This window comes from Lipotes vexillifer, unplaced genomic scaffold (assembly GCF_000442215.2).
Source record: "Lipotes vexillifer unplaced genomic scaffold, Lipotes_vexillifer_v1.1 scaffold490, whole genome shotgun sequence".
Lineage (NCBI taxonomy): Eukaryota > Metazoa > Chordata > Mammalia > Artiodactyla > Lipotidae > Lipotes > Lipotes vexillifer.
In genome coordinates, this window is record NW_006796397.1 from 1,321,969 (window position 1) to 1,346,956 (window position 24,988).

At 36.9% G+C, this 24,988-nt stretch overlaps 1 protein-coding gene across 1 annotated transcript in view; it reads left to right on the top strand.

Annotated features, from left to right (window-relative positions):
• The first annotated feature begins 433 nt into the window (after positions 1–433).
• Positions 434–24,988, top strand: part of ZNF326 (zinc finger protein 326) — a 37,152-nt gene continuing 12,597 nt past the window's right edge. Inside the window, exons 1-7 of the mRNA XM_007468518.1 lie at positions 434–847; positions 2,773–2,817; positions 10,647–10,682; positions 10,778–10,889; positions 13,016–13,421; positions 15,781–15,979; positions 23,142–23,253. Coding sequence (XP_007468580.1) covers positions 832–847; positions 2,773–2,817; positions 10,647–10,682; positions 10,778–10,889; positions 13,016–13,421; positions 15,781–15,979; positions 23,142–23,253 — 926 coding nt within the window. The 5' untranslated portion in view covers positions 434–831. The remainder of the gene's footprint in view (positions 848–2,772; positions 2,818–10,646; positions 10,683–10,777; positions 10,890–13,015; positions 13,422–15,780; positions 15,980–23,141; positions 23,254–24,988) is intronic.

A 24,988-nucleotide genomic window follows, 5' to 3' on the forward strand; every position in this document is an offset into this window, starting at 1 on the left:
CTTTTTCCACACTGCCTTGTGGGTGAATGACTTTGCCCACTGTCCCCAACACTATTTCCAAAGTGACAATAATACAATGCTAATAAGTGTGTTTGCCCGTTGTTGTTCTTCCAGTTCTGGATGACTCCTGCCACAAATCTTCCCTGTCTGTTAACTTTTACTTTTATTTTGCACCTTGAAACTCAGAACTTGATCATGGCCTGTCTTGGATCATACTCATAATTGTTTCCTATTTAGCAATCTGTTCTCCTCTGCTCACAGAGTTCTAAAAACGTCCTGGACTTCTGCGTCTCCACGACAGAAACTCCATAAGGATTTTAACATTTTCCGATCAGTCATCACCAGCCAATAAAAAGCAAAATGTCGGCACGTGGTATAATATATTAGTTCGGGCAGGAGGAAGGTATTCCAACCAGATCCTTTCGCTCTTGCCAGAATCAAACATGGCGGGCCGCAGCCAGACCTTCCAGAACACCCAGCTCTCCTTCCCACGACCCCGGCAAGTCTCTGGGGCGCCTTTTTCTTCCACCTTCCTTACCCCTCGTCCGCTCCTAGAGGGTCAGCACCTGGGAGCGTGACAGCAGACCTGCTTCCCGCCCCCACTCCAGGGCCCGCCCATCAGCCTGCGCCAGCCAATCGCAGGCCGCGCTGCGACGGCCGGCAGCGCCGGCCGGCCCCGCCTCCCAGCCTCGCTGTGGCCTGCGGCTCCCGGGCAGGTAGCGCCGCTCTTGGTCGCGTTTACTGGCTGTGTGTAACCGCGGGTCACGGGCGCTCGCCTTCCCCCACAGCTCAGCCCAGCGCCGCCGCGGCCGTCGGCCCCGAGCCTCCGCCATGGACTTCGAGGACGGTAAGCGCGGCCTCTGGCTGGTCGCCGCGGCGGCGGGAGGCGGGGGGGCCTGCCCCGGGGGGCTGTTTACCGTCTCAAGATGGCCGTGTGGGCTTTGTTCTGCGGCCCCGGAGGCCGCCCGCCCGCCGCGGGCCCGGTGCCCGGAGTCGGCCTCTGTGGCGACCCGCGCGCCCGATCCCCCGGCCCGGCGCCCGCTGTGGCCCGCGACCCTGGAGTTCCGCGCCGGCCTCGGTGTGGGTAAGGACGCGCCTAAAGCGCCGCGGCCTCCGGACTCGGCCCCAGACTGGTCCCCGCCCCGCTGCGTGGAAATTGCCCGGACGCTTCCAACTTCCAGGTCTCGGGCTAAGCGGCAAGCGGGCCTCCCTTGCCGCGGCTCGCACTCGCGCCGTGGGCAGCGACCCAGATCGTCCTTTTAGTCAATCCCCAAACCCAGGTTACTTCTCGCCAGATAGGATTTTCAGAGGCTTGTTCACGGTCGTGTGCCTGGTTGTCTTAGTTTAAGACGAGTTTAAAGGGCATCTGTAAGTGATAAGTATAAGTAGATCTCTATCCGGAATGGAAAGTAAGGTGTTTCTGGTTAGCAAACTGGGATATTTATCCACCAAAAGACATTGCCCGGGCCTTAATCCCTAATTTGAAATATGTCTGTGAACCAAAGCATTTTTCTCTGGACGGTGTATGGATGGGACTTAAGTTAGAATTCTGGCACAGCATCACATGCCCTTCAAATTCAGACCTGTGCACAACCGCCTGTGTTGGACTTGCTGTTTAAATAAACCGTATTTTAGCAGTACCTTTCAGTCGTCTCTCAGGCCAGTTCTTTAAAGCATTTTCATAGGCTCACGAAGTAAAATGAATTTGGTTTTCAACTTGTCTTCAAATCTTGGCCAACTTTATAGGAACGGGTGTCAAGGTAAAATGAGTACGTAATGACAGCATTAGGGAGACATGAGAAGGGGTGTGAATAAACTGGATTTAGTCCTGAGTAACCAGGCATTTCTAAATAAAATCAGTTCACTACCTAGTTCTAAGCCTCTAACCCAACCCCCAGAATTATCTTTGAATGTGCTGTGAGTCTGACTAAATGATCTTTTGATCTTTGATTTGATTTCATGCCACAAAGAGTTAAAGCTATCAAATCTAAGTATATGAAAGGGGATTGGAATAACCTTTTTGTGGATAGTTTTAAGTTACTTTGAAACAGGAAGTTTAGGTATTAACAGTAGCACACTCTGGTGGCGTTTTTTTTGTTTTAGTTGGACTTTAACTAATCCTGTGTAGTGTAGTTGGATTCTGTTGTATCCAAATGACCACTCTGTTATAAATTCTTTTCTTTCAGTATTTATTAGTAAAATTAACTAAAGGATTTAACAATTGCCGAATTCGTTTTGACAGAGAAATTATCCATATGATTTTTTGATGATGATGCCACATCCTGGGTATATATAGCAACACACATATATACATATATGTATATACACTTCTCAGATAAGATCTTGAAATCTTTAGAGAGCAAATAAAGTGCTAAAAGAAATATTAACTTGGAAAAAATTATATATTACATAGAATCAATTCTCAGATGTCCCTGGTTTTTGCATTATTTGACACATATTTCCTTCCTTTTTGTTACTCCATATAAATCAGTACTGGATCCCCTTTTTTGGATGTTATTATTATTAGGTTTTATAAACTAATTTTAACATTACCATGATTTGGATGATAAACTTGCCATTTGGGGAGACAGTGAAAAGAAAGGGATATGTATTTTCCCATATGAAATATTTATAATTATTTACACCGTAGTTTTGCAGATAATTGCATTAATGGCATTTTAAAAATTGTGTTTGTTTTTAGTAGATGGGTATATAACTTCAGATTTTTGCTAATATTGCACTAATTCCTTTCTGTTAAATGTGTCTTCATAGATTACACACACTCTGCTTGCAGAAATACTTATCAGAGCTTTAATGGTGAGTATCCTCTTTCATTTTCTCTGAAATAAGTTAAGGGAATGCATTTCAGTTTTGCTCTTCATCCATATAAAGTACCAATGTAAAAAGGGAATTGTGCCTTGTTTCAGTCATTGTTTGGTCACTTGATGTATCAGCGTTAATGTTGTTATAATATATATATTATTTGAGTTAGAGAATTTGGGATCAGAAAAACTTAGGGCTATTGAGATTAATTTGACGCTGTTTTATTTGAATTATGAATCCTTTCATTTATAAAGTCCCTGACTGCACTGAGTGAGGACTTAACAAGCAGCTGAGTTATTTTTGTTGAATTAGAGGTTTTGGTATTGAGTAAAGTAGATTAGTGGATTATTGGCTTTGTTTTATACTGCTTCTTTTGTAACATTTTGACCTTGTTTTTGAGGTGGTTTGCTTTAATGTGTCCAAATGTGTTAGTATATAAAGAATTGTCTAGAGGAGCACATAAAGAAGCCTGATTGTTTATTGACATAAGCATGACATTAGAGTTGTGATTACAGAGCTAGGTAAAATCATAAGAGGTATGCAGCATACAATTGGGGTGGTGTTTTGATAGTTATTAGAATTAAGGCTTTACCAGACAGAATAATAACACAAAAAGAACATGGAACAATTCAAAGAGGTTAAAAAGCATTATATGAATGACACCAGGGAGTGGAATTAAATATCCTAATTGCCAGAGAAATGCAAAATTCAACTGTTGTACAGGATGTAATATATTCACTAAATAAAACTGAAGTAAATGTACTACTATGTAAAGAAGACCGTGTCATTTTATGGGAATAATTAACATTCAGTTAATTTCTATTTATCATCTCTAAGAATTTAGAGAAACTTTGGATTTGATGTTGACTAAAAGGGTTAAACATATAGGAAGTAGGCAGTGTATGTTGAGTGTTGAAAAATATATTTTCGAGCAGCAGAGTGATATAATAAAATTACCAGAAGAAGTTTAATTTGCGTCCACATGTAGGTTAGATTGAAAACTGGAAAATTATCAAGAAGGCTGTTTTGTAAATTCAGGTGTAAGGATTTTAGACCTTGAACTTGGGAGGTGATAATAGTAATTTTAAAAATACTAAGCTATTTCTTTTTTTTTTTTTTTTTTTTTTTTCTTGCGTTATGCGGGCCTCTCACTGTTGTGGCCTCTCCCATTTGCGGAGCACAGGCTCCGGACGCGTAGGCTCAGTGGCCATGGCTCACGGGCCCAGCCGCTCCACGGCATGTGGGATCTTCCCGAAACGGGGCACGAACCCGCGTCTCCTGCATCGGCAGGCGGACTCTCAAGCACTGCGCCACCAGGGAAGCCCTAAGCTATTTCTTGAGAAAATTAGCAGAACTTTCAGGCTGCCTAATAATGAGTAGAAAATTGAGAAGGATGAATAAAAATGAATCCAGGATTTTAAACTGGAGTCAGTAGGACTAGTACTTTTACCAAAGAGGTTTGGAATAATAGAAGGCCATGATCTCCAGTAGGATGTAAGAGAGAGTTGAATTTAATGCCTAAATATAGGGCTTTGAGATGCAGAATCATAGAGGGCAAGAAGTTTATTTTCTTAATGTACAGTGTTGCAAAAAGAGTTTCAGAAATTTCTGTTACTAATGTTATGACCTTCTTTTTAAAACATGCACTTTATTTTTAATTGAAGTGTAATTGACATATAACATTATATTTCAGGTGTACAACATAATGATCCCATATTTGTATACATTGTGAAATGATCACAATAAGTCTAGTTACCGTCTATCACCATACATAGTTTTCCTGTAATGAGAACTTTTAAGATTTACTTTCTTAGCAGCTGTCAAATAATGCAATACACTATTACTATAGTCACTGTGCTATACATTACATCCCCATGACTTGTTTATTTTATAACTGGAAGTTTGTACCTTCTGACTCCCTTCACCCATTTCACCCACTCCTATACCTACCCCCCTTCTCTGGCAATCACCAATCTGTTATATCCATGAGCTTGGCTTTTTTGTTTGTTTTGTTTTGTTAATTTGATTTGTTTTTTTTAGATTCTACATATAAGTGAAATCATACAATATTTATCTTTCTTTGTCTGATTTCACTTAGCATATGCCCTCAAGGTCTATCCATGTTGCAAATGGCAAGATTCCATTCTTTTTCATGGCTAAGTAATATTTCATGTATATACATACATATATATCACGTCACATTATCTTTATCCATTAATCTATAGATGGGCACTTGGGTTATTCCATATCTTGGCTATTGTAAATAATATTGCAGTGAAAATGGGGGTGCATGTATCTTTTCAAATTAGTTTTTTACTAATGTTATGACTTATTTTTCTCTTAATTTTAGTTCCAACAGTGGTTCTCATTTAAGGATGATTGTTAGACTTCCCTGTGGAGCTGTTTCAAAGTGTATCTGTTTAGGTCATACTCTAGTCCCCTTGAATCTTAATTTTTAGGGTAAATGGTCCCAACTATGTAAGTTTTAAGGAACTACTTTGACTGATTTTGGAATGCACCTTTAGGTAAACACCACTGCCTGACACCACTTTGAGGCCTGAGTTATCTACATTTTATAAATGAGGAACTTAATTTCAGGGATGTAATTTGACTTCAACAGATATTTATTGAGTGCTATGTATCAGATATTGTTCTTGGAGCTAGCAATATAGCAGTGAACAAAATGGACAGATATTCCTGCCTTTGTGAAGTGTACAGTCTAGTGGGGTGAAATAGACAGTAAACAAGAAGTAATATATATTGTACTATTGCAAGTGCTAGGAGAATAATAACACAGGGCAGGGTGTGTGTGTGTGTGTGTGTGTGTGCGCGCGTGCACGCTCATGTGTTACAATTTTAAAGAGATTAGCTAGAGAAAGCCTCACTAAAAGGGTAACTTTTGAGCATAGATTTGAGGGGGATGAGGATGCAAGCCATGAAGCTATCTAGGGGAAGAATGCTGTAGACTTTAGGAAATAAAAGGTGTGTAGTAGTTACCAGTTGAAGCCAGCAATGCATTGATTGTTAGTATTGTATTTTCCAGCGACTGAAATAAAGTAGAAGACACTGGAAAACATGTCAAGCTACAAATTTCTTGGAAGGAAGTTGTATTTCCAGTGTCTTCATATTTCCTTCTTGCTTTAAAATAATTCTTCTTATATAAATAGCAGACAAAAAAAGGGAAAGCATTTTGGGTAGAGGGAAAGCAGGAACAAAGGTAGGGCTGAGTACACTGTGCTTCAGAGAGACTTAAGAAGATGAGCTTGACTACAGCAGATGATTTTTGCTGAGTAATCTTAAAACAAGGTTAGAATAGTGAGGTGTAGCCAGAAGGCATTGAAAGTCAAAGACAATTTGCTTATATCTAGGAAGCAATAGAAAGTGAAGACCTGAAAGAGTTGAGGGTGTGAGCAACACAGATACAGAAGAGCATTCCAGGCAGAGGGAATAGCAGGTGCAAAAATGGATATATGCCTGTTGTAGTCTAGGAACAGCAAGGGACCTAGTATAGCTAGAGTGGAGTAAGGGGATGATGAAATTAAGAGGCAATGGGGTAAAGGTAAGAGGTAATGGGCAGGATTTCTCAACTTTGGCACTGTTGACATTTTGGACTAGATAATTTTTCATTGTTGGGGGAATGTGCTGTGCATTGTGGAATGTTTTAGCAGCATCCTTGGCCTGTGGCACTTGATGCAGGTAGCACCCACTACTCATTTTGGTGACAGCCAAAAATGTTTTCAGACATTACCAAATGTCCTCTGGGGGGCAAAATTGCCCGTGGGTAAGGGCCACTGGTGTAGGGCCTTATAGATTCTCTTAAGGCTTTAGCTTTTACTTGGAGTAAGATGGGAAGCCATTGGAAAGTACTGAGCATTGAACATAATTTAACTTACATTTTAACAGAATTCTTCTAGCTATTTTCTTCACAATAAACAGAAAGGGAGCAGAAGTGGAAGCAGGAAAACCAGTTGGGAGGCTGTTGGAATAATGTAGGTGAGAGATGCTGGTGGCCTGCATCATGTTGCCAGTAGTGTGGAGGTGGTAAAAAGTGGTCTCATTCATGACTTAGTGTCATACAACTTGTTAGTTATTTTGATCATAAGTCAGTTGTTTTTTCATACTACTCCACAGCTCTTATCTTTTGATTTAATTATACATGAGTTTTAACATTTGTTGAGCTTATCATTTATATGATAGCGTAATCAAAGCAATAGAACAGATTTGATTTAAAATATGTCCGTTTAATTTTTGAGTGAGTTACTTTCATTTAATATATTTTTTTATTCAGAAATAGTTGATGGAATACTATATGTTTCAGGTGTATAACATAGTGATTCACAATTTTTAAAGGTTATATTCCATTTATAGTTATTGTAAAATACTGGCTGTATTCCCTGTGTTGTACAGTATATCCTTGTTCTCATTTAATATTAATAGTAAAGGTATGTTATAGTCTTACAACTTTATTTTTAAAGTGATTTTTAAATTCCTTTGGTAACCTGGAAGAATATCGTTTATATATAAATGGTCATCTTATAGAATCTATATCCCTATAATCACACTGATTATATGCAATACGTATAAAGACTTTTCCTCTTTTCCTTTTTGATTAACTGAATAGTAACAGTAGTATGAACAGTAAGCCCAAGTCATTGTTATATAAGGATAGCTCTATTAAATTTTTGTGTACTCCACAGTGCCTGGCACAAGGTGAGTGTTCAATAAATGTTAGTAATTTATGACTCTGTAGTGAAATAAAAACACACAGAATCAAAAAACTGAAAGGTTTAGTATCCAAAGGCAGCCTCTGCTGACTCAAAATAGAAATGAGCAGAAATAACAAAATACAAGTTTTTTTGTTTTTGTGTACCTAACTGAACCTAACTCTAAAATTACATTTTAATATGAGGCCTTTAAAGGAAAGCTTTTTATTTTGAAAACTTTATTTTAATGTTGAAATTGTCCCCTATATGAGATAGGAGCAAATTATATTGTATAATTACCAACTCTAAAGACAGATAACTATTTTATCAGTCTAGAACTGTGTTATCTGATATGGTAGACACTAACCATGTATGACTATTGAGCGCTTGCAGTGTGGAGAGTCTGAATTGAGGTATGCTGTCTTAGTCTTAGTATGAACTTGACTTGAAGTCTTAGTATGAACAAAAAACAATGTAAAATATCTCAGTGGGCTTCCCTGGTGGCGCAGTGCTTGAGAGTCCGCCTGCCGATGCAGGAGACGCGGGTTCGTGCCCCGTTTCGGGAAGATCCCACATGCCGCGGAGCGGCTGGGCCCGTGAGCCATGGCCACTGAGCCTGCGCGTCCGGAGCCTGTGCTCCGCAAATGGGAGAGGCCACAACAGTGAGAGGCCCGCATAACGCAAGGAAAAAAAAAAAAAAAAAATCTCAGTACTTTCTGTATATTGATAAACTTTTTGTTATATTAAAATGCATTTGTATGCCTTGCACTTTTAATGGATCTTTTTTTACTATTTATGATCCTGTAATATCAGGCATTAGTTATTTGAAAAGTACTGGTTTATTGAGTTATTCAGATTTTCCAAATATTGACAGATTTTATTGTACAATGTAAAAAGTCATATTCAGTAATACTAGTATCAATTTTATCAGAAAAACCTTTAAGTATTGGGAAGCTGTCAAGCTCAAGTTTTATAAAATTCTAATTTTCACGTGAGAGCTTGAATTTCATCTTTGGCAACAAATATTGTTACCTGTTTTCTTTGAAGTGAGTTTCACTTCATTTTTGAGAAACTGTCTGCCAGATGCTCAAGTCTGAAAGCCATAGTTTTTGAATGTCAGTCTTTCCTTTTAGTAAAAATAGTATTCCTTGTAAAAAGTGGCTAATTCAATGGCTTTTCCTGGAGAGAACTATGGCACTTAATGGAACTTTACGCACTGATATGCAGCAAAATTGCTTTACATATACTTTCCATTTTACTGCGCAGAATATCATAAAGAGAGTGTACTCAAAGGTCATGATTTAATAAAATTAATAATTCTTACTGCTTCATCAAGGACATTCTTTAAGCAATGATGGCATTTTTATTTTATTATTTTTTACTGCAAGTGTGCAGTACAACTACTAGTGTGGTCTGGTGTCACTGCCTTGATTTGTGCTATAGCACCAACAGTTTTATCCACCAGTGCTTTTGCATCTTCAGTGCAAAAAAATTTTCAACACTGTGAAAAAGGCAGATAATATCTTAGTATTATTTATAAAAATAGTTTGACCTTGTGGACCCTCTGAAGGGGTCCTGGCAACTCTCAGTAGTCAACAGGCTATTGAAAACTGCTGTCCTAGGGTGCATAAAAAATTTGTGAAAAATCAGACCCTGACCGCAAGTCTAGTGTACATTTAAAATGCGGCCACAGGACTTCCCTGGCAGTCCAGTGGTTAAGACTTCACGCTTCCAGGGGACACAGGTTCCATCCCTGGTTGGGGAACTAAGATCTCCATATGCTGTGTGGCGCAGCCAAAAAAAAAAAAAAATGAGGCCACAAATAGCAGAATACTGTATAAGGCAGAGTATCATAAATACCATGTAAGAGCTACAGAGTTTTGTAGATATTCAAAAGAAAGAGATGATAATCAACTGAGACAACGTCAATAAAAATGTTCTTGAAAGGATTAGTATTTGAAATGGACTTTAAAAAATTAGAAAATTTCAACAAGCTGATATTTGGGGTGGTAGAAGAGAGTGTTTCATGTAGAAGCGACAGCACGAAACTAGAGGGGTGGTTATTTATGAGGCTTTGGGAAAATCATTTCATCTCTTTGGACTTTTTAGTTCCATGATCTATAAAATGAAACGATTAAACTTGATCATTTAGGTTGCTTTCAGGTTTAAAGTTGCAATATTTTGTTATTAGGACCAGAAATCATATTTATATGATTATAATTAAAATTTAGCGTTTTTAAAAAATAAAAATTAATGTATTTGCTCCATGTATATTCTTACATTTATTAGTGCATAAAACTTGGAGAGGGTGATAAATGAAGGATCTTAAAGGACTTTATAGGAAACACATTCTGAATGGTTTTTAAATTTTTTCAATTTTATAATCATAGTAAATTCATTTTATTACCTCTTTTGTTGTATTTGTTTTTCATGTCAGAGGTTGGGATGTAAGTGGAATTACAGTGTAATAAAATATACTTAAGTGCCTCGATTGTATCATAATTTTTTTAGTGTCTGCATTGCTAGAATTCACATTCATTCCCTTTATTCAAAGTATTTGAGGATTTAAATATTTATAGGCACAGTACCACAGATTGGCCCTACTTTGATTTTACTTTTTAAAGATACCTATTTGAATTACTGTATGAACTAATTTCAATTGGGCTAATTTAAAATGTGGCTGCTTCTGAGTTTTTAGACATTTTGAGAGGAGTTAGATGTAGAAGACTATACTTGTAACAAAAATTTTTCCTTTTGACATTATTAAATACTGACTTTTCTTAAGAATAGGAATTATTAATTATGTACCATGTAGCACCTAACACAGGGCCTTATGGTAGTACCCTAGTCAAATAAACATTGGCTATATTGAAGATAATTTTAATATAGAACTTGTTAGTTGATAATGTTTTTCTTTGAAAAATTAGGTGTCATTAGCAAATCTGATTTTTCAGTAGATTATAATCTGTGTGTTTTTTCCTTCAGTGTCTATTGTGACTTTAGCTTAAATGTTAATGATGAATTATCATCTCAGATGATTGATATGAATATCTTGTGTTTTATGCAAAGATTCCTGAAGAGGATGGTATCTTACTGACCTTTTGCTATTGACTCTTTTAGGAATGGATCGTGATTATGGCCCCGGATCTTATGGAGGTCTGACATTCAAGGATATTTATCTAAAAATTCTTCTTTTGAGTGCCAGTAAAGGTGAGCGTCATTTAATTTTTTTCTTTTTAAACTCTTTGTAGGGATGGATCGTGACTATGGCCATGGATCCTGTGGGGGTCAAAGATCCATGGACTCCTACCTAAACCAGTCATATGGCATGGACAGTCACAGTGGTGGTGGTGGGGGTAGCAGGTAAATTGCTTCATCACTTGGCCAAATAATTAGATGACTGTAAGATTCTGGATATTCTAATTTCCTATTCCTTAGGCATGTGACGCTACTTGAACTTTGCTATTTAGAATCACCTTAAATGTTGAAAGGTGTTAATGGTTCTAAAAATTATCTCAGCATCACTGGCAGACATTAGGAAAATCTCAGGAAAACCTTTATCATTTCATTATAATAGAGTAAGATTTTCTGTCTTTAGCAGTGAGCATTTTTTTCTTCTTCTTTTACTTTTAACCGCTTATCAATCAGAATGTCCTGAACAAATGATATAAAAATGTTATTGGAAATATTATTTGTGAAGCTTTTTGTTATGAATTTCCAAAAATCTTTACTACTGTGGGGTACTCTATAAAGCAGCAAAGCAGTCTTTGACTAGAATGGGTTTAACTGAACCAGTCTAGCAACATTCAGTTTCTAAGAAACATTTAAAATAGTTACTCTTTTAATTTTAATTTTAAAGTAAGTTACAAGAGCATATTGTAATAATAAAAGTGTTCTTTAAATCATGTCTAGATTATTTATTGGCAGGTACTGCTTATACCAGAAACACTTGTGCTCTAGACTAGGAACATTATATTAAAGCCATGAGTATGATACCTTTTCTTATTTTAATGCGCTAGAATTTAGATTGTACTTATGTTTCACTGTCAGTGCTGTGTAAAGCTTAAACCTAGTTGAACTCCTCCTACAGGCTTTAGGGTTGACCACATTTCAAGTCAAGGGGGGTCTACTTTTTGAGGCACAAAGATTCCTACTAGATATAAGTAAAACTAGTTAGGAAACATTTGAAAGTATTGTCCTTCTTCATAAATTGAAGGATCTGGATTCCTTAAGGATGGACCGAATGATGCTTACTTTTCTTTTTTCTGCTTCAAGTGTGCCATTATGGTTTATAGTAGAGAAAAATCAAGAAAATAGATACAACAATTTTGCTTACGTGATAGATGTTTTGAAAAATATAGTTGAAAAGAGGAATAATTTTTATATGGTTACTAGGATTCAGAAGTAAATAGTACCTTCTCTTTAGTGATCTGTAAATAATTGAAGTAATGTAACACATTTAAATGTTTTACCATATCTCTTCCTGCCCTATTACATTGTAAATGTAATGTGCATAAACTATGTAGATGTTATCATTTATCTCGTGTAATTGTGGGCCTTTATAAAACTATGTTGTAAGATAAGCGACTTCTGTAATCCATGCTTTGGTGAGAAGTAAGATGATTTGTTTCTTCTGTTGACTCTATTAAAACCTTGAGGAGACTGTACACTCCCTTTTTTAGAGTAGCTTTATGTGATAATTTTATGTGATACTAGGGAATAATTCTTCAAACAATTGAAGACCTTATAAAATGTATTCTTTCTAATCTGCCTTGAAAATTCATATGCAGAGGGTATATGTGTGCGGTCTTTTACTTTTATGTTCTATTTTATGTGCTTATCCTTCTAGATTTGTTAGATTTGTTAGTCTACAAGTAAAAAGTGACTGAGGATTGATTATTGACCTTAACCAAAGTTTGGCAGGTTGCCAAACTTTATAACCAGATAATTCTCCCAATTTTGACTGCTGTAGACACAATGAAGCAGTTTTGTCATATAGATTATTGGGGGTGCAAATGGATCTCTTCTGTGTCACAAGTAGCCTACCTCTGTGTAGTCTTCAATTTTGTCCCTATTGAAAGCCAAAATATTGTAAATATTTTGTATTTTCCAGTATTAGGGATGGATTCAAAGAAAGTTTGAGTAGTCTGTGAACTTTAACAAATGACTTTTCCCAAGACTAGGGCTGGGCTTAAATAATGACAGACAAATCTTTTCTTTCTAATAAAATAGAAAGCTGCCAAAAAGCAGATTTTTAAGCTAAGGTTTATTTAACTCAATTCATTTAAACACTGACTCAGATAGCTTTCTATCTGGTCTCATGTTGAACTGCCCAGCCCTAATCAAGTGTGAACAAAAGTAGAACTGTGCAAACCAGTATGGTATAAATGAATTTTAGTTGATAAATGTCATCTGATAATTTGTCTTTTGAATTGTCTAACATTAGTAAGCTTACTTTTGTTTTTTCCCTCACTGTGCAACTCTTCCAGGTTTGGACCTTATGAGTCTTACGACTCCAGGTCTTCTCTGGGTGGGCGAGATCTGTACAGATCTGGCTATGGTTTTAATGAACCCGAACAAAGCCGCTTCGGAGGTAGTTATGGTGGTCGATTTGAGAGCTCCTACCGGAATAGCCTTGACTCTTTCGGAGGTAGAAACCAGGGCGGGTCTAGCTGGGAAGCACCTTACTCCCGTTCAAAATTGAGGCCTGGGTTTATGGAGGACAGAGGAAGAGAGAATTACTCTTCCTACAGCAGTTTTTCTTCACCCCATATGAAGCCTGCACCTGTAGGCTCTCGGGGGAGAGGAACGCCTGCTTATCCTGAAAGTACGTTTGGAAGCAGAAACTATGATGCTTTTGGAGGACCATCAACAGGCAGAGGCCGAGGCCGAGGAGTAAGTACAACAGAATCTTTTCAGATTCTTTTCACTAGTCACTCTTTTAAACCCTTTCAAGACCATGGTTTTCAACTAGAATAAACACTGTTCATCCCAGTGTATTTTGAAGAAAAGCTGAGTCCTAAGCATAATTTTTAGGTTGCCTATAAAAGTTTTTCCACCTCAGAAAATACGTGGCAGTGTGAGATGATTGTTCATAAAGTTTTACCAAATCTCCCTTTATTAAAAAGGTGAGGATATTAGGTTTGGTCTAAAAGGGGTTAAAAGGAGTTGCATTTTTCCTTGTAAACACTAGCAATTTTGCTAGTGGGACAGTTCTTGGATTATGTAAAGGTAATGAACCCTTCTGGAGTTTTTGAGTAGGTTAAAGGTGCAATGTATGATAAAATGTGTATACTTTGCTGCTAAACTCTAGCACGTAGAATTTCTTCAAAGCTTCATATTTCACATTAAACACAAGAGACTAAAGGTCGGTGATAGTTGAGGGTAGCTTAGCCATGTTTACATGGTGAAGAAGTTGATATGTATAATAGGTTGTAGATGATTTGTGGTCAGTATAATTTTGCTAACTTACTCTCTTACAGTATGTCCTATTGCTGGGTGTTCTGTTTTACCTGTGTCACTAGTTTTACTATTGAGAAATAATTTCCTCCCTGTATAAACATGTCTACGGCTTCTTCCTAGGAAGTAATATTTTGTAAATTACTGCTTAAATGAGTAAATATACTAGTCTTCACGTATTTAATTTCAGGATATATAGTATAAAGATTATGCCTTACATTCTCAGGTAACTTGACTGACATGAAATTTTACCTAGTAAGGGTATGTAGATTGTGGAGTTACTATGCACTTTGATCCTATAAAGAATATTGTAATTTTGCTATAACATGAGGAGTGTTTTATTTTTTTTAAGTCAGTTGCTCTTAATATTCTGTTTGCAGAGGAAAGTACTTCTGATAAAAAGTGCTGTAGGGCACATATTTTTGACTGCTCACTAGCCTTTGGTACATCAGTGTAGTTTGTCATACTTGTGTAGAAATTTTGCATTTATAACAGTTACTCTTTACTTATGTAAAATGCATTGCACCTTTAATGGATAATTGATGAAGATTTTTCTGATGTGACTATGTAAATTACCTGGAAACACTAATTTATTCAAGTCTACTAGGTTAGATAGGTATTCCTAAGCATAATATACAAATGTAAGCAACTGATATGTTGCTATTCTACCATGCTTCATGATTGTAGATTAATTGAAAATAGTTGGGATAATAGGCTTTGGGTTTTGAAATTGAAAATCTATTCCAGTTGGAAAATTTGGAAAACTCTTAACGTTTTCCATTAGGCAAATGATTTTTTTCTCAATGAGACTTCAAATATCAATTTTGTTTTCATGATAGAAAAACAGGTATTCCTGTTCTTTGTTTCCACCATTCTAGTCGGAATGGACTTTTCTTTCTTTCTTCCTGTTAATGACATAGATGAACCAATAGGGCTTTCTTTTTTAATCTTCACTTGTACAATTCCCATTGGATCCTTCTCTTCAGATTACTCCTCAATCTTTATCTTCTAAAAGTAGGGTTAGTAGAGTAAATTTCTATGAACATGTGGCCTTTTGGTGTAGTGGATTTTGTTAATAACAGGAGAAGAGGAAGGGACACAAAGAGTCGTTTGGTTGCATGACTCTTCGTCTGTAAACTTTTGCTTCTTGGGCTTCTGGGTCAGAATATGTTTCTCTAGGTAAGAATGTGAATGGAACGTCAGATGCAATTCTTTATCTGAAGTGTGTCTTGGAAGTTGATGCATGGTTATGCTTTAACTCTCCTATTTCATACTAATGTTCCATCTCGCCTTCTCATCCCTTTTTCAACAGGGAGAAATCCTAAATCATTTCTGGATCTTTTTTTACTTCAAACTTCAAATATGGTCTTCTTTGTGTATCTTAGTTTTAAGCCAGGTTTTAGTAAAATAAAGATTTCTTTTAAGGTCTTTTCATGGGAAAACATCGATTAGGAACTCTGAAGAGGAGTTGTCAGAGAGTTGTACAAGTGGTAATATTCTGACAGGCACATATGTTGTTTATGATCTCAAGTAATTTTGAATTGTAAGAATCAAAAAACAGGAAATATTCATATTTGTTCTTCTGGAAATAAAAATACTAATTCAGTGGATTTGAGCTCATGTAATAATTTACAGAGTTTTTCAATGTATTTATTCAGAGTGGACTTGTAAAATTTAGTTACATTCTGAGGAATTTTCAGGTGAAAAACTTTAGATAGGTAACGTAAATTATATATGAATTCATACGTTATCTTTGGATATTGTGCTAATATTTCTTGATTTCACAAATTTGCAGCATATGAGTGATTTTGGAAGCATTCATAGACCTGGAATTGTTGTTGACTATCAAAACAAACCCACCAATGTGACAGTTACTGCTGCAAGAGGAATAAAGAGAAAAATGATGCAACCATTTAATAAGCCTGGTGGAACCTTTATCAAGAAACCCAAGCTAGCAAAACCTGTGGAGAAGATGAGCCTCAGCAAATCACCCAGTAAGTAAGAAAACATAACCTTGCTATGGTTCAAGGTACTTTTGATTTTTTTTAACTCCGTGCATTTAGATAATTTTTTCACGTTTATATAGAGAAACAGTATAATAATTACAGTTGTAGAAATCAGATCTGCAGATGCCCTAATCCGTCATGGATATCAAAATTACCGAAAGATACTTTTTAAATTCACATGCCCTGGTTCACCCCTCTTCACTAAATCTTGATTTAGGGTGGAGCCAGAATGTCTATATTTTTAAAAAGACCTCACACATGATTTTGATTCAGACTCCTTTCTTGGGTGTTATATTTATTGTTGGATATATTATTGAAGAAGTTGTATGTTACATTACATAGAATCCCCTTCATGAGGTCAAAGGCAAGAAATTTTTCATGGTCCTTGGTACCAGGAAAAGCTGTGTATTCTTCTAGAAAATTGATTTGCTTTTTATCTTCTGGACATGACTATTCTTAGAGATAATCATATTTCCATTTTTACAGTGTTAAAAATTGAGAGCCAGTCTAAAAATGAAATTAAGAAAACAATTCAGTTAGCATCAAGAAGAATTGAATACTCAGGAATAAATTTAACAAAAGAAATGCAGGGCTTCCCTGGTGGTGCAGTGGTTAAGAATCCGCCTGCCAATGCAGGGGACACGGGTTCGAGCCCTGGTCCAGGAAGATCACACATGCCATGGAGTAACTAAGCCCGTACGCCACAACTACTGAGCCTGCGCTCCAGAGCCCGCGAACCACGACTACTGAGCCCTCACGCCACAACTACTGAAGCCTGCGCACCTAGAGCCTGTGCTCCACAGCAAGAGAAGCCACCACAATGAGAAGCCCGCACACTGCAATGAAGAGTAGCCGCCTTTCGCTGCAGCTAGAGAAAGCCCATGTGCAGCAATGAAGACCCAACACAACCAAAAATAAATAAATTTAAAAAATAAATTAAAACAAAAGTGCAAAACTTATACTTTGAAAACCATAAAACATTGTTGAAAGAAATTAAGGATCTAAATAAATGGAATACTAAATAAATGTTCATAGATCAGAAGACTTAACATTATTAAGATCGTAATACTCTCCATACTGATCTACTGATTCAGCCCAATCCCTATCAGAATGCCACCTAACTTCTTTGCAAAAATTGACAAGTTGATTCTAAAATTCATAGGGAATTGCAAGGGACCTCAAATAGCCAAAACAATCCTAAAAAAAGAAGAACAAAATAGAAAGACTCATTACTTCATGATTTCAAAACTTACTACAAAGCCAACAGTAATCAAGACAGAGTGGTACTGGCACAAGGCCAGACATATAGATCAGTGGAAGAGAATTGAGAGTCCAGAAATAAACTCATAAATCTATGGTCAAATTTATTTTAGCAAAAATGCTAAAATTATTCAATGAGGAGAGAATAGTGTTTTCAACAAATGGTGCTGGAACCAACTGGATTGCCACATGCACAAGCTAAAATGCAACACCTAAATGCAAGGACTGAAACTATAAAACTCTCGGAAGAAAACAGGGGTAAGTCTTCATGGCTTTGGATTTGGCAAGGAATTCTTAGATATGACGCTAAAACAATGAGCAACCAAATAAAAAATAGGTAAATTGGACTTTATCAAAATTAAAAACTTCTGTGCTTCAAAGGACACCATCAAGAGAGTGAAAAGACAGCTCACAGAGTAGGAGAAAATATTTGCAAATTACATATCTGATAAGGGACTTGGCATCTAGAATATATAGAATTTTTAAACTCAATAAAAAGACAAATAGCCCAATTGAAAAAAGTGAGCAGAGCATCTGAACAGACATTTTCCCCAAAAAGATATACAGATAGCCAATAAGCACATGAAAAAGTGCCCAACAGTTAGTTAGCAGGGAAATTTAAGTCAGGACCACGATGAGATACCACTTCATACTCACCTGGATGGCTAGAATCAAAAAGATAATAACAAGTCTTAGCGAGGATGTGGAGAAATCAGAACCTTCTTATACCACTGGTGGGAATGTAAAATGGTCCAGGCACTTTGGAAAACAGTTCCTCAAATGGTTAAAGAAATTACCATATGATCCAGCAGTTCCACTCCCAGGTATATACCAAGAAAAATGAAAACATATGTCTGCACAAAAATTTGTGTACGGATACATATAACATCATTGTTCATAGTAGCCAAAAGGTAGAAACAGCCCAAATGCTCATCAGTGGATGAATGGATAAACAATGTGGTACGTCCATACAGAACAGAATGGTAGAATATTTTCCAGCCATAAAATGGAGTGAAGTACTGATACATGCTACAACTTGGATGAACTTTGAACAGATTAATGAAGTGAAAGAAGCCAGTCACAAAAGTCCACATAATATGATTCTTTTCATTTGAAAGTGTAGAATACAGAAGTCTATAGAAAGTCTACTTTTCTGTAGAAAGTAGATTAGTGGTTGCTTTGGGCTGTGGGGTGTGTAGGGAGTAATACCAGGGTACCAGATTTCTTTGTAAGGTGATGAAAATGTTCTAGAATTGATTATGGTAATGTTTGCACATACCTGTGAATGTTCTAAAAAACATTGGATTACATACTTTAAATGGGTGAATCATATGGTTTATACTGAATTATATCTCAAATAATCTTAAAGAAAAAGTTCAGAGCCAGATTACTCTGTTTCTTTTCTCTGTCATTGTATTTTACTTAACTTTGTAATGTATCTCTAAATGAAATCAAGTACATTTGACCAAATTAGATTGTTAAGAGGATACATAAATAAAAGGTAAGGAAATGCCTTCCTCAGCATTCTGTGTGAAAGCATAGTAACAAAATAATATACAACAAATACTTTGCCTGTTTTTGACTGTATACTGAATTATATTTTGTTTTTTATATTTATTTTATTTTTGCCTTGATGACCGAAAAGCATTTTATCTTTCCAAGTTAGGTGATATTGCAAGGGGGCAAAAATTACTCTCTTCTTTAGAATTAATATTTGATTGCCTAATCTTGTTGGGACTGGAGGAGGTTAAGATCATTGTAATGAATGAATATTCCAAATTTTTCTAGTCCAGTTTTTCAAATTTTTTACATCCAGTTTTAAAAATAAGATATATATATATATATATATATATATATATTTTAACATCTTTATTGGTATATAATTGCTTTACAGTGGTGTGTTAGTTTCTGCTTTATAACAAAGTGAATCAGTTATACATATACCTGTGTTCCCATATCTCTTCCCTCTTGTGTCTCCCTCCCTCCCACCCTCCCTGTCCCATCCCTCTAGGCTGTCACAAAGCACCGAGCTGATCTTCCTGTGCTATGCGGCTGCTTCCCACTAGCTAGTTGTTTTACGTTTGGTAGTGTATATATGTCCATGCCACTCTCTCACTTTGTCACAGCTTACCCTTCCCCCTCCTCATATCCTCAAGTCCATTCTCTAGTATGTCTGTGTCTTTATTCCCGTCTTGCCCCTAGGTTCTTCATGAACTTTTTTCTTAGATTCCATATATATGTGTTAGCATACGGTATTTGTTTTTCTCTTTCTGACTTACTTCACTGTGTATGACAGACTCTAGGTCCATCCACCTCACTACAAATAACTCAATTTCATTTCCTTTTATGGCTGAGTTATATTTCATTGTATGTATGTGCCACATCTTCTTTATCCATTCATCTGTTGATGGACACTTAGGTTCTTCCATGTCCTGGCTATTGTAAATAGAGCTGCATTGAACATTTTGGTACATGACTCTTTTTCAATGATGGTTTTCTCAGGGTATATGCCCAGTAGTGGGATTGCTGGGTCGTATGGTAGTTCTATTTGTAGTTTTTTAAGGAACCTCCATACTGTTCTCCACAGTGGCTATATCAGTTTACATTCCCACCAACAGTGCAGGAGGATTCCCTTTTCTCCACACCCTCTCCAGCATTTATTGTTTGTAGATTTTTTTGATGGTGGCCATTCTGACTGGTGTGAGGTGATGCCTCATTGTAGTTTTGATTTGCATTTCTCTAATGATTAATGATGTTGAGCATCCTTTCATGTGTTTGATGGCAGTCTGTATATATCCTTTGGAGAAATGTCTATTTAGGTCTTCTGCCCATTTTTGGATTGGGTTGTTTGTTTTTTTGATACTGAGCTGCATGAGCTGCTTGTAAATTTTGGAGATTAATCTTTTGTCAGTTGCTTCATTTGCAAATATTTTCTCCCATTCTGAGGGTTGTCTTTTCATCTTGTTTATAGTTTCCTTTGCTGTGCAAAAGCTTTGAAGTTTCATTAGGTCCCATTTGTTTATTTTTGTTTTTATTTCCATTTCTCTAGGAGGTGGGTCAAAAAGGATCTTGCTGTGATTTATGTCATAGAGTGTTCTGCCTATGTTCTCCTCTGAGAGTTTGATAGTGTCTTTTTAAATCTAATTACAACATTACAGACATTTAATGTATCATATTTGAAAAAATAATTGAAATTGCAAATGTTGGATTTTTTTCCTTAAAATTATGTTATAATACAAGACTCAGGAACGGTTTAAGTACTATTCTTAAATCTACTTTCCTGCCATGCTTTGCATGGGAAATCTATATTATTTAGTAAAAAATAGCAATATTCTGGAATTCAGGAAACCTGCTAATAGGTAGAGTGTGTGTTAGTAAGGATAACTTTTATACTGTGTTAGTTGATAGATTGCTATTTACTGAATTGTGTACTCTAAATATTACTAGACTAGGCAATTCAGTTGATCCTCTTGGGATAGATTTCAAAGATATATTTTGCAGGTATAGTTAAATAAATATTGCAAAGTTTGAATCAGAAACTGATTTGCCACTAAAGCAGCTATATGTGACCCAATTTTTTTTTCTCTTTAGCAAAACTTGAGAGAACAGTGTAGTATAACTAACAATGAAGCCAAAATCCTGTAGTCAAATCAGGCTTTCACTGTTAGGCATGAGGTGGGCATTCTGAAAGATGTCTGCTGAATACTTAGGAATAAGAAGTCTTGCTACACTGTAGTATATAGACTATATGATTTGTTGAAAAGAAGTAGGAAAGGAACCATAGTCAATCATTTGGATAGAGGTACAACATGTATCGTAGTTTTAGCACATGAAGGGAAATGGAACTGCTTCTAGTTTAAGGTCATGTACAAGTGGATTTTATACAGAGTGAGGATTTGAGGGGAACTGAAGGAGGTTATTGAAAATGGTTAATAAAATAATAATGTACATTTAAGCTCTTATAAAATGATGAAAAATAGGGCTTCCCTGGTGGTGCAGTGGTTGAGAGTCTGCCTGCCGATGCAGGGGATGCGGGTTCGTGCCCTGGTCTGGGAAGATCCCACATGCCGCGGAGCGGCTGGGCCCGTGAGCCATGGCTGCTGAGCCTGTGTGTCCAGAACCTGTACTCCGCAACGGGAGAGGCCACAACAGTGAGAGGCCCGCGTACCACAAAAAAAAAAAAAAAAAAAAAAGAAATCTAGATATTGAATTTTAAGGTATTTTATATAGTTTTGAAACATCCCACTGTATGCACAGCAAGTACTTAATATTTGTTTACTGTTAAGTTTATGAAATCCCCAGGTGTTCATGATTTTGTATTAGATATTTTTCCAAAGGTAATCCAAAAGGATAAACAATGTATAAAAGGAAAAGTTTGAGGGCAGATGAGTTTTTTTTTTTTAAGTCTAAAGTTAATTGTATTATAAGAAAGAACCTTTTTCTTTTAATACAATGAGATATTGTGAAGTCGATGGTCTTAAAAATAAAAAAAGGAGGGCTTCCCTGGTGGCGCAGTGATTGAGAGTCCGCCTGCCGATGCAGGGGACACGGGTTTGTGCCCCAGTCCGGGAAGATCCCACATGCCACGGAGCGGCTAGGCCCGTGAGCCATGGCCGCTGAGCCTGCGCGTCTGGAGCCTGTGCTCTGCAACGGGAGAGGCCACAGCAGTGAGAGGCCCGAGTACTGCAAAAAATATATAAAAAATAAAAAAAAATAAAAAAAGGAAAATAACAAGTATTGACGAGGATGTGGAGAAATTAGAACTCTCATACATACTGGTGGGAATGTAAAGTGGTGCAGCTGCCGTGGGGAGCAGTTTGGTGGTTCCTCAAGTGATTAAACGTAGACTGGCCATATGAACCGACAATTCCACTCCTAGATTCATACTTCAGAGAATTGAAAAGAAGTATTCAAACAAAACCTTGTATATAAATGTTCATAGCAGCATCATTCACAAGTATTAAAAGGTGGAAACAATCCAAATGTTCATCAACAGATGAATGGATGAAAAAAAATGTGGTGTATTTGCACAATGGAATATTATTCAGCCATAAAAGGGAAGGAGGTACTGATAAATGGTACAACACATGGGTGAACCTTGAAAACATTATGCTAAATAAAAGAAGCCAGACAGAAAAATGCCACATATTGTATCGTTTGTTTATATAAAATATCCAGAATAGGAAAATCTGTAGAGACAGAAAGCAGATTGGTAGTTTTACCAGGTGCTTTAGTGACTGCTTAATGGGTATGGGGTTTCTCTTTGGAGTGATTAAAAAGTTCTGGAACTAAATAGTGGTGATGGTTGCACAACATTGTGATGCACTTAATGCTACTAAACGGTATACTTTGAAATGGTTAAAATCGTGCATTTTGTACTGTGTATTCACATTAAGGCATGTTTTGAGAAAAAGAGGAAGAATCTGCTTTTGTTTTAGAGTTTATACATTTTAAGAAATTTTGGGAGAGCTGCTATAATAAATGAGTTTTTGTATCCAAGGCTCTCTTTCTAGTGCTCATTGTTTTTCCACATTCGTGCAAGGTCAGGTTATTTCAGTGTTTCCCAGAGTGTGGTATTCAAAATTATTTTAGGTGATGTGGATATTATTGCTTAAAATGAGGATAAGAAAAAATGAGCAGATCTAGAGAAAAATATGTAGCAGATAATAACATAGGTGAGAAGTAAATAGGCAAAGTTCATGATGATGTTATTCACATGAATGAAGTTTCAGAAATGCTGGGTAATCTCAAATTCTGATTTTTGTGGTGAGTTCAATTTAGATAATGACCGTCAAGTAAATCTTGTATGTCTGTAGTTTATGAACTGGGGACTGGGAAAGGAGAATGGAAAAATGATTTTTATTTTTAACTTTTTTGTCTGATCCCCTAGCAAAAACAGATCCTAAAAATGAAGAAGAAGAAAAGCGACGAATTGAGGCTCGGCGAGAGAAACAAAGGCGCAGAAGGGAAAAAAACAGTGAGAAATATGGAGATGGATACAGGTTTGTGCTTTGTAGAGTCTGAAAATTGGACTCATAAACTGTTTCCGGGGTTTGGGGGTTGGAAAATGGAGTAGATGGCCAAAAGGTTCAAACTTCCAATTATAAGATAAATAAGTTCTGGGGATATATTGTACAGCATGGTGACTATTGTTAACAATACTGTATATATATTTGAAGTTGCTAAGAGAGTAGATCTTCAAAGTTCTCATCACAAGAAAAAAAATATAACTAGTGAAGTGTTGGACATTAACTAAACTCATTGTGCTCATCATTTCACAACAGATACATCTATCAAATAATTATGTTGTGCATCTTAAACTTACACAATGTTATATGTCAATCTCAATAAAACTGGAAAAAAGTAAAAAAAGAAAAGATATTTTTTAAAAAGCTGTTATTATTGGTGTCTTAAGCTGGTGCTGTAGTTGTGTAGAGTTAGCCTATGTTTGATTCCTGTCTCAAGGATATTGACGTATTCAATTTGCTACTCTCCACCTCTCCCACAACTATTTTGGTTGTCAGGATCTAAAAGAATGCTGTATAATTGTCCTTGGGACTTTTAAGCCACTGACACTCTACAGATTTAAAAACTGGAATTCCTGATTTTTGTACATGCACAAGCAATAATCTATCTGGCCAAAAGAGATTGTGATGTGTCATTAATTTTATAATATAGACTGATTTCAGAGATGCAATAAGGAAAAATATGTCTTAGAATCGATAAAGTATTGTGTTTAAGCAAGCAAAAACAAAAACCTGTTTCCTTGAAAAGGCAGATACATCTATTCGGATGTGAAAAAATTCCTGAGAGTCAAATGCAAAGGTTTGACCAAAGATATATAGGAATGGGACTTCCCTGGTGGTGCAGTGGTTAAGAATCCGTCTGCCAGTGTGGGGGACACGGGTTCGAACCCTGGTCCGGGAAGATCTCACATGGTGTGGAGCAGCTAGGCCTGTGCACCACAACTACTGAGCCTGTGCTCTAGAGCCCGCGAGCCACGACTACTGAGCCCCGTGTGCCACAACTACTGAAGCCCACACGCCTGGAGCCCTGTGCTCTGCAACAAGAGAAGCCACCACAATGAGAAGCCCACGCACCGCAATGAAGAGTAGCCCCTGCTCACTGCAACTAGAGAAAGCCCGCACGCAGCAACAAAGACACAACAGAGCCAAAAAAAAAAAAAAAGATATATAGGAATGATTTTGATTTTTTGATATTTACAGTCATCGCACAGTGGATTGGTTCTAGGACCACCACCCCTCCTACCCGTCCCCGACCCGACCCTCAAATACCAAAATCTGAGGATGCTCAAACACCTCTATGAGGGTTTTCATCTTACTAAGATAAGAAAACTAAGGCCCAGAGAAGTTAAGTTGCCTGAGGTCACATAAGGGTGCTAGGAAATAAACCCAGCAGTAGATATCAGATCCTATACTCTTACCCAGGAAAATAAATATAATAGTACTGTAAGGAATTTGTTGGAAAATGGAGACTAGAGGCAAAGAAACCAATTAGGAAACTAGTGTCGTAATTCGAGGAAAAGGAAGTAACAAGAATATATGAGGTAGGAATAATTAAATGGCAGAAAAAGGGAAAATTCATTCTGGAGTGGCTCCTGAGCTTCTAAATGAGTGCATTTGTCCAGTCCAGGCTGATTAGTCATCCTGAAGTGATTTTTAGAGGTAGGACTTTTGATCATCCAAGAGCTCTAACAGAGAGGATTATGGTTGTCTG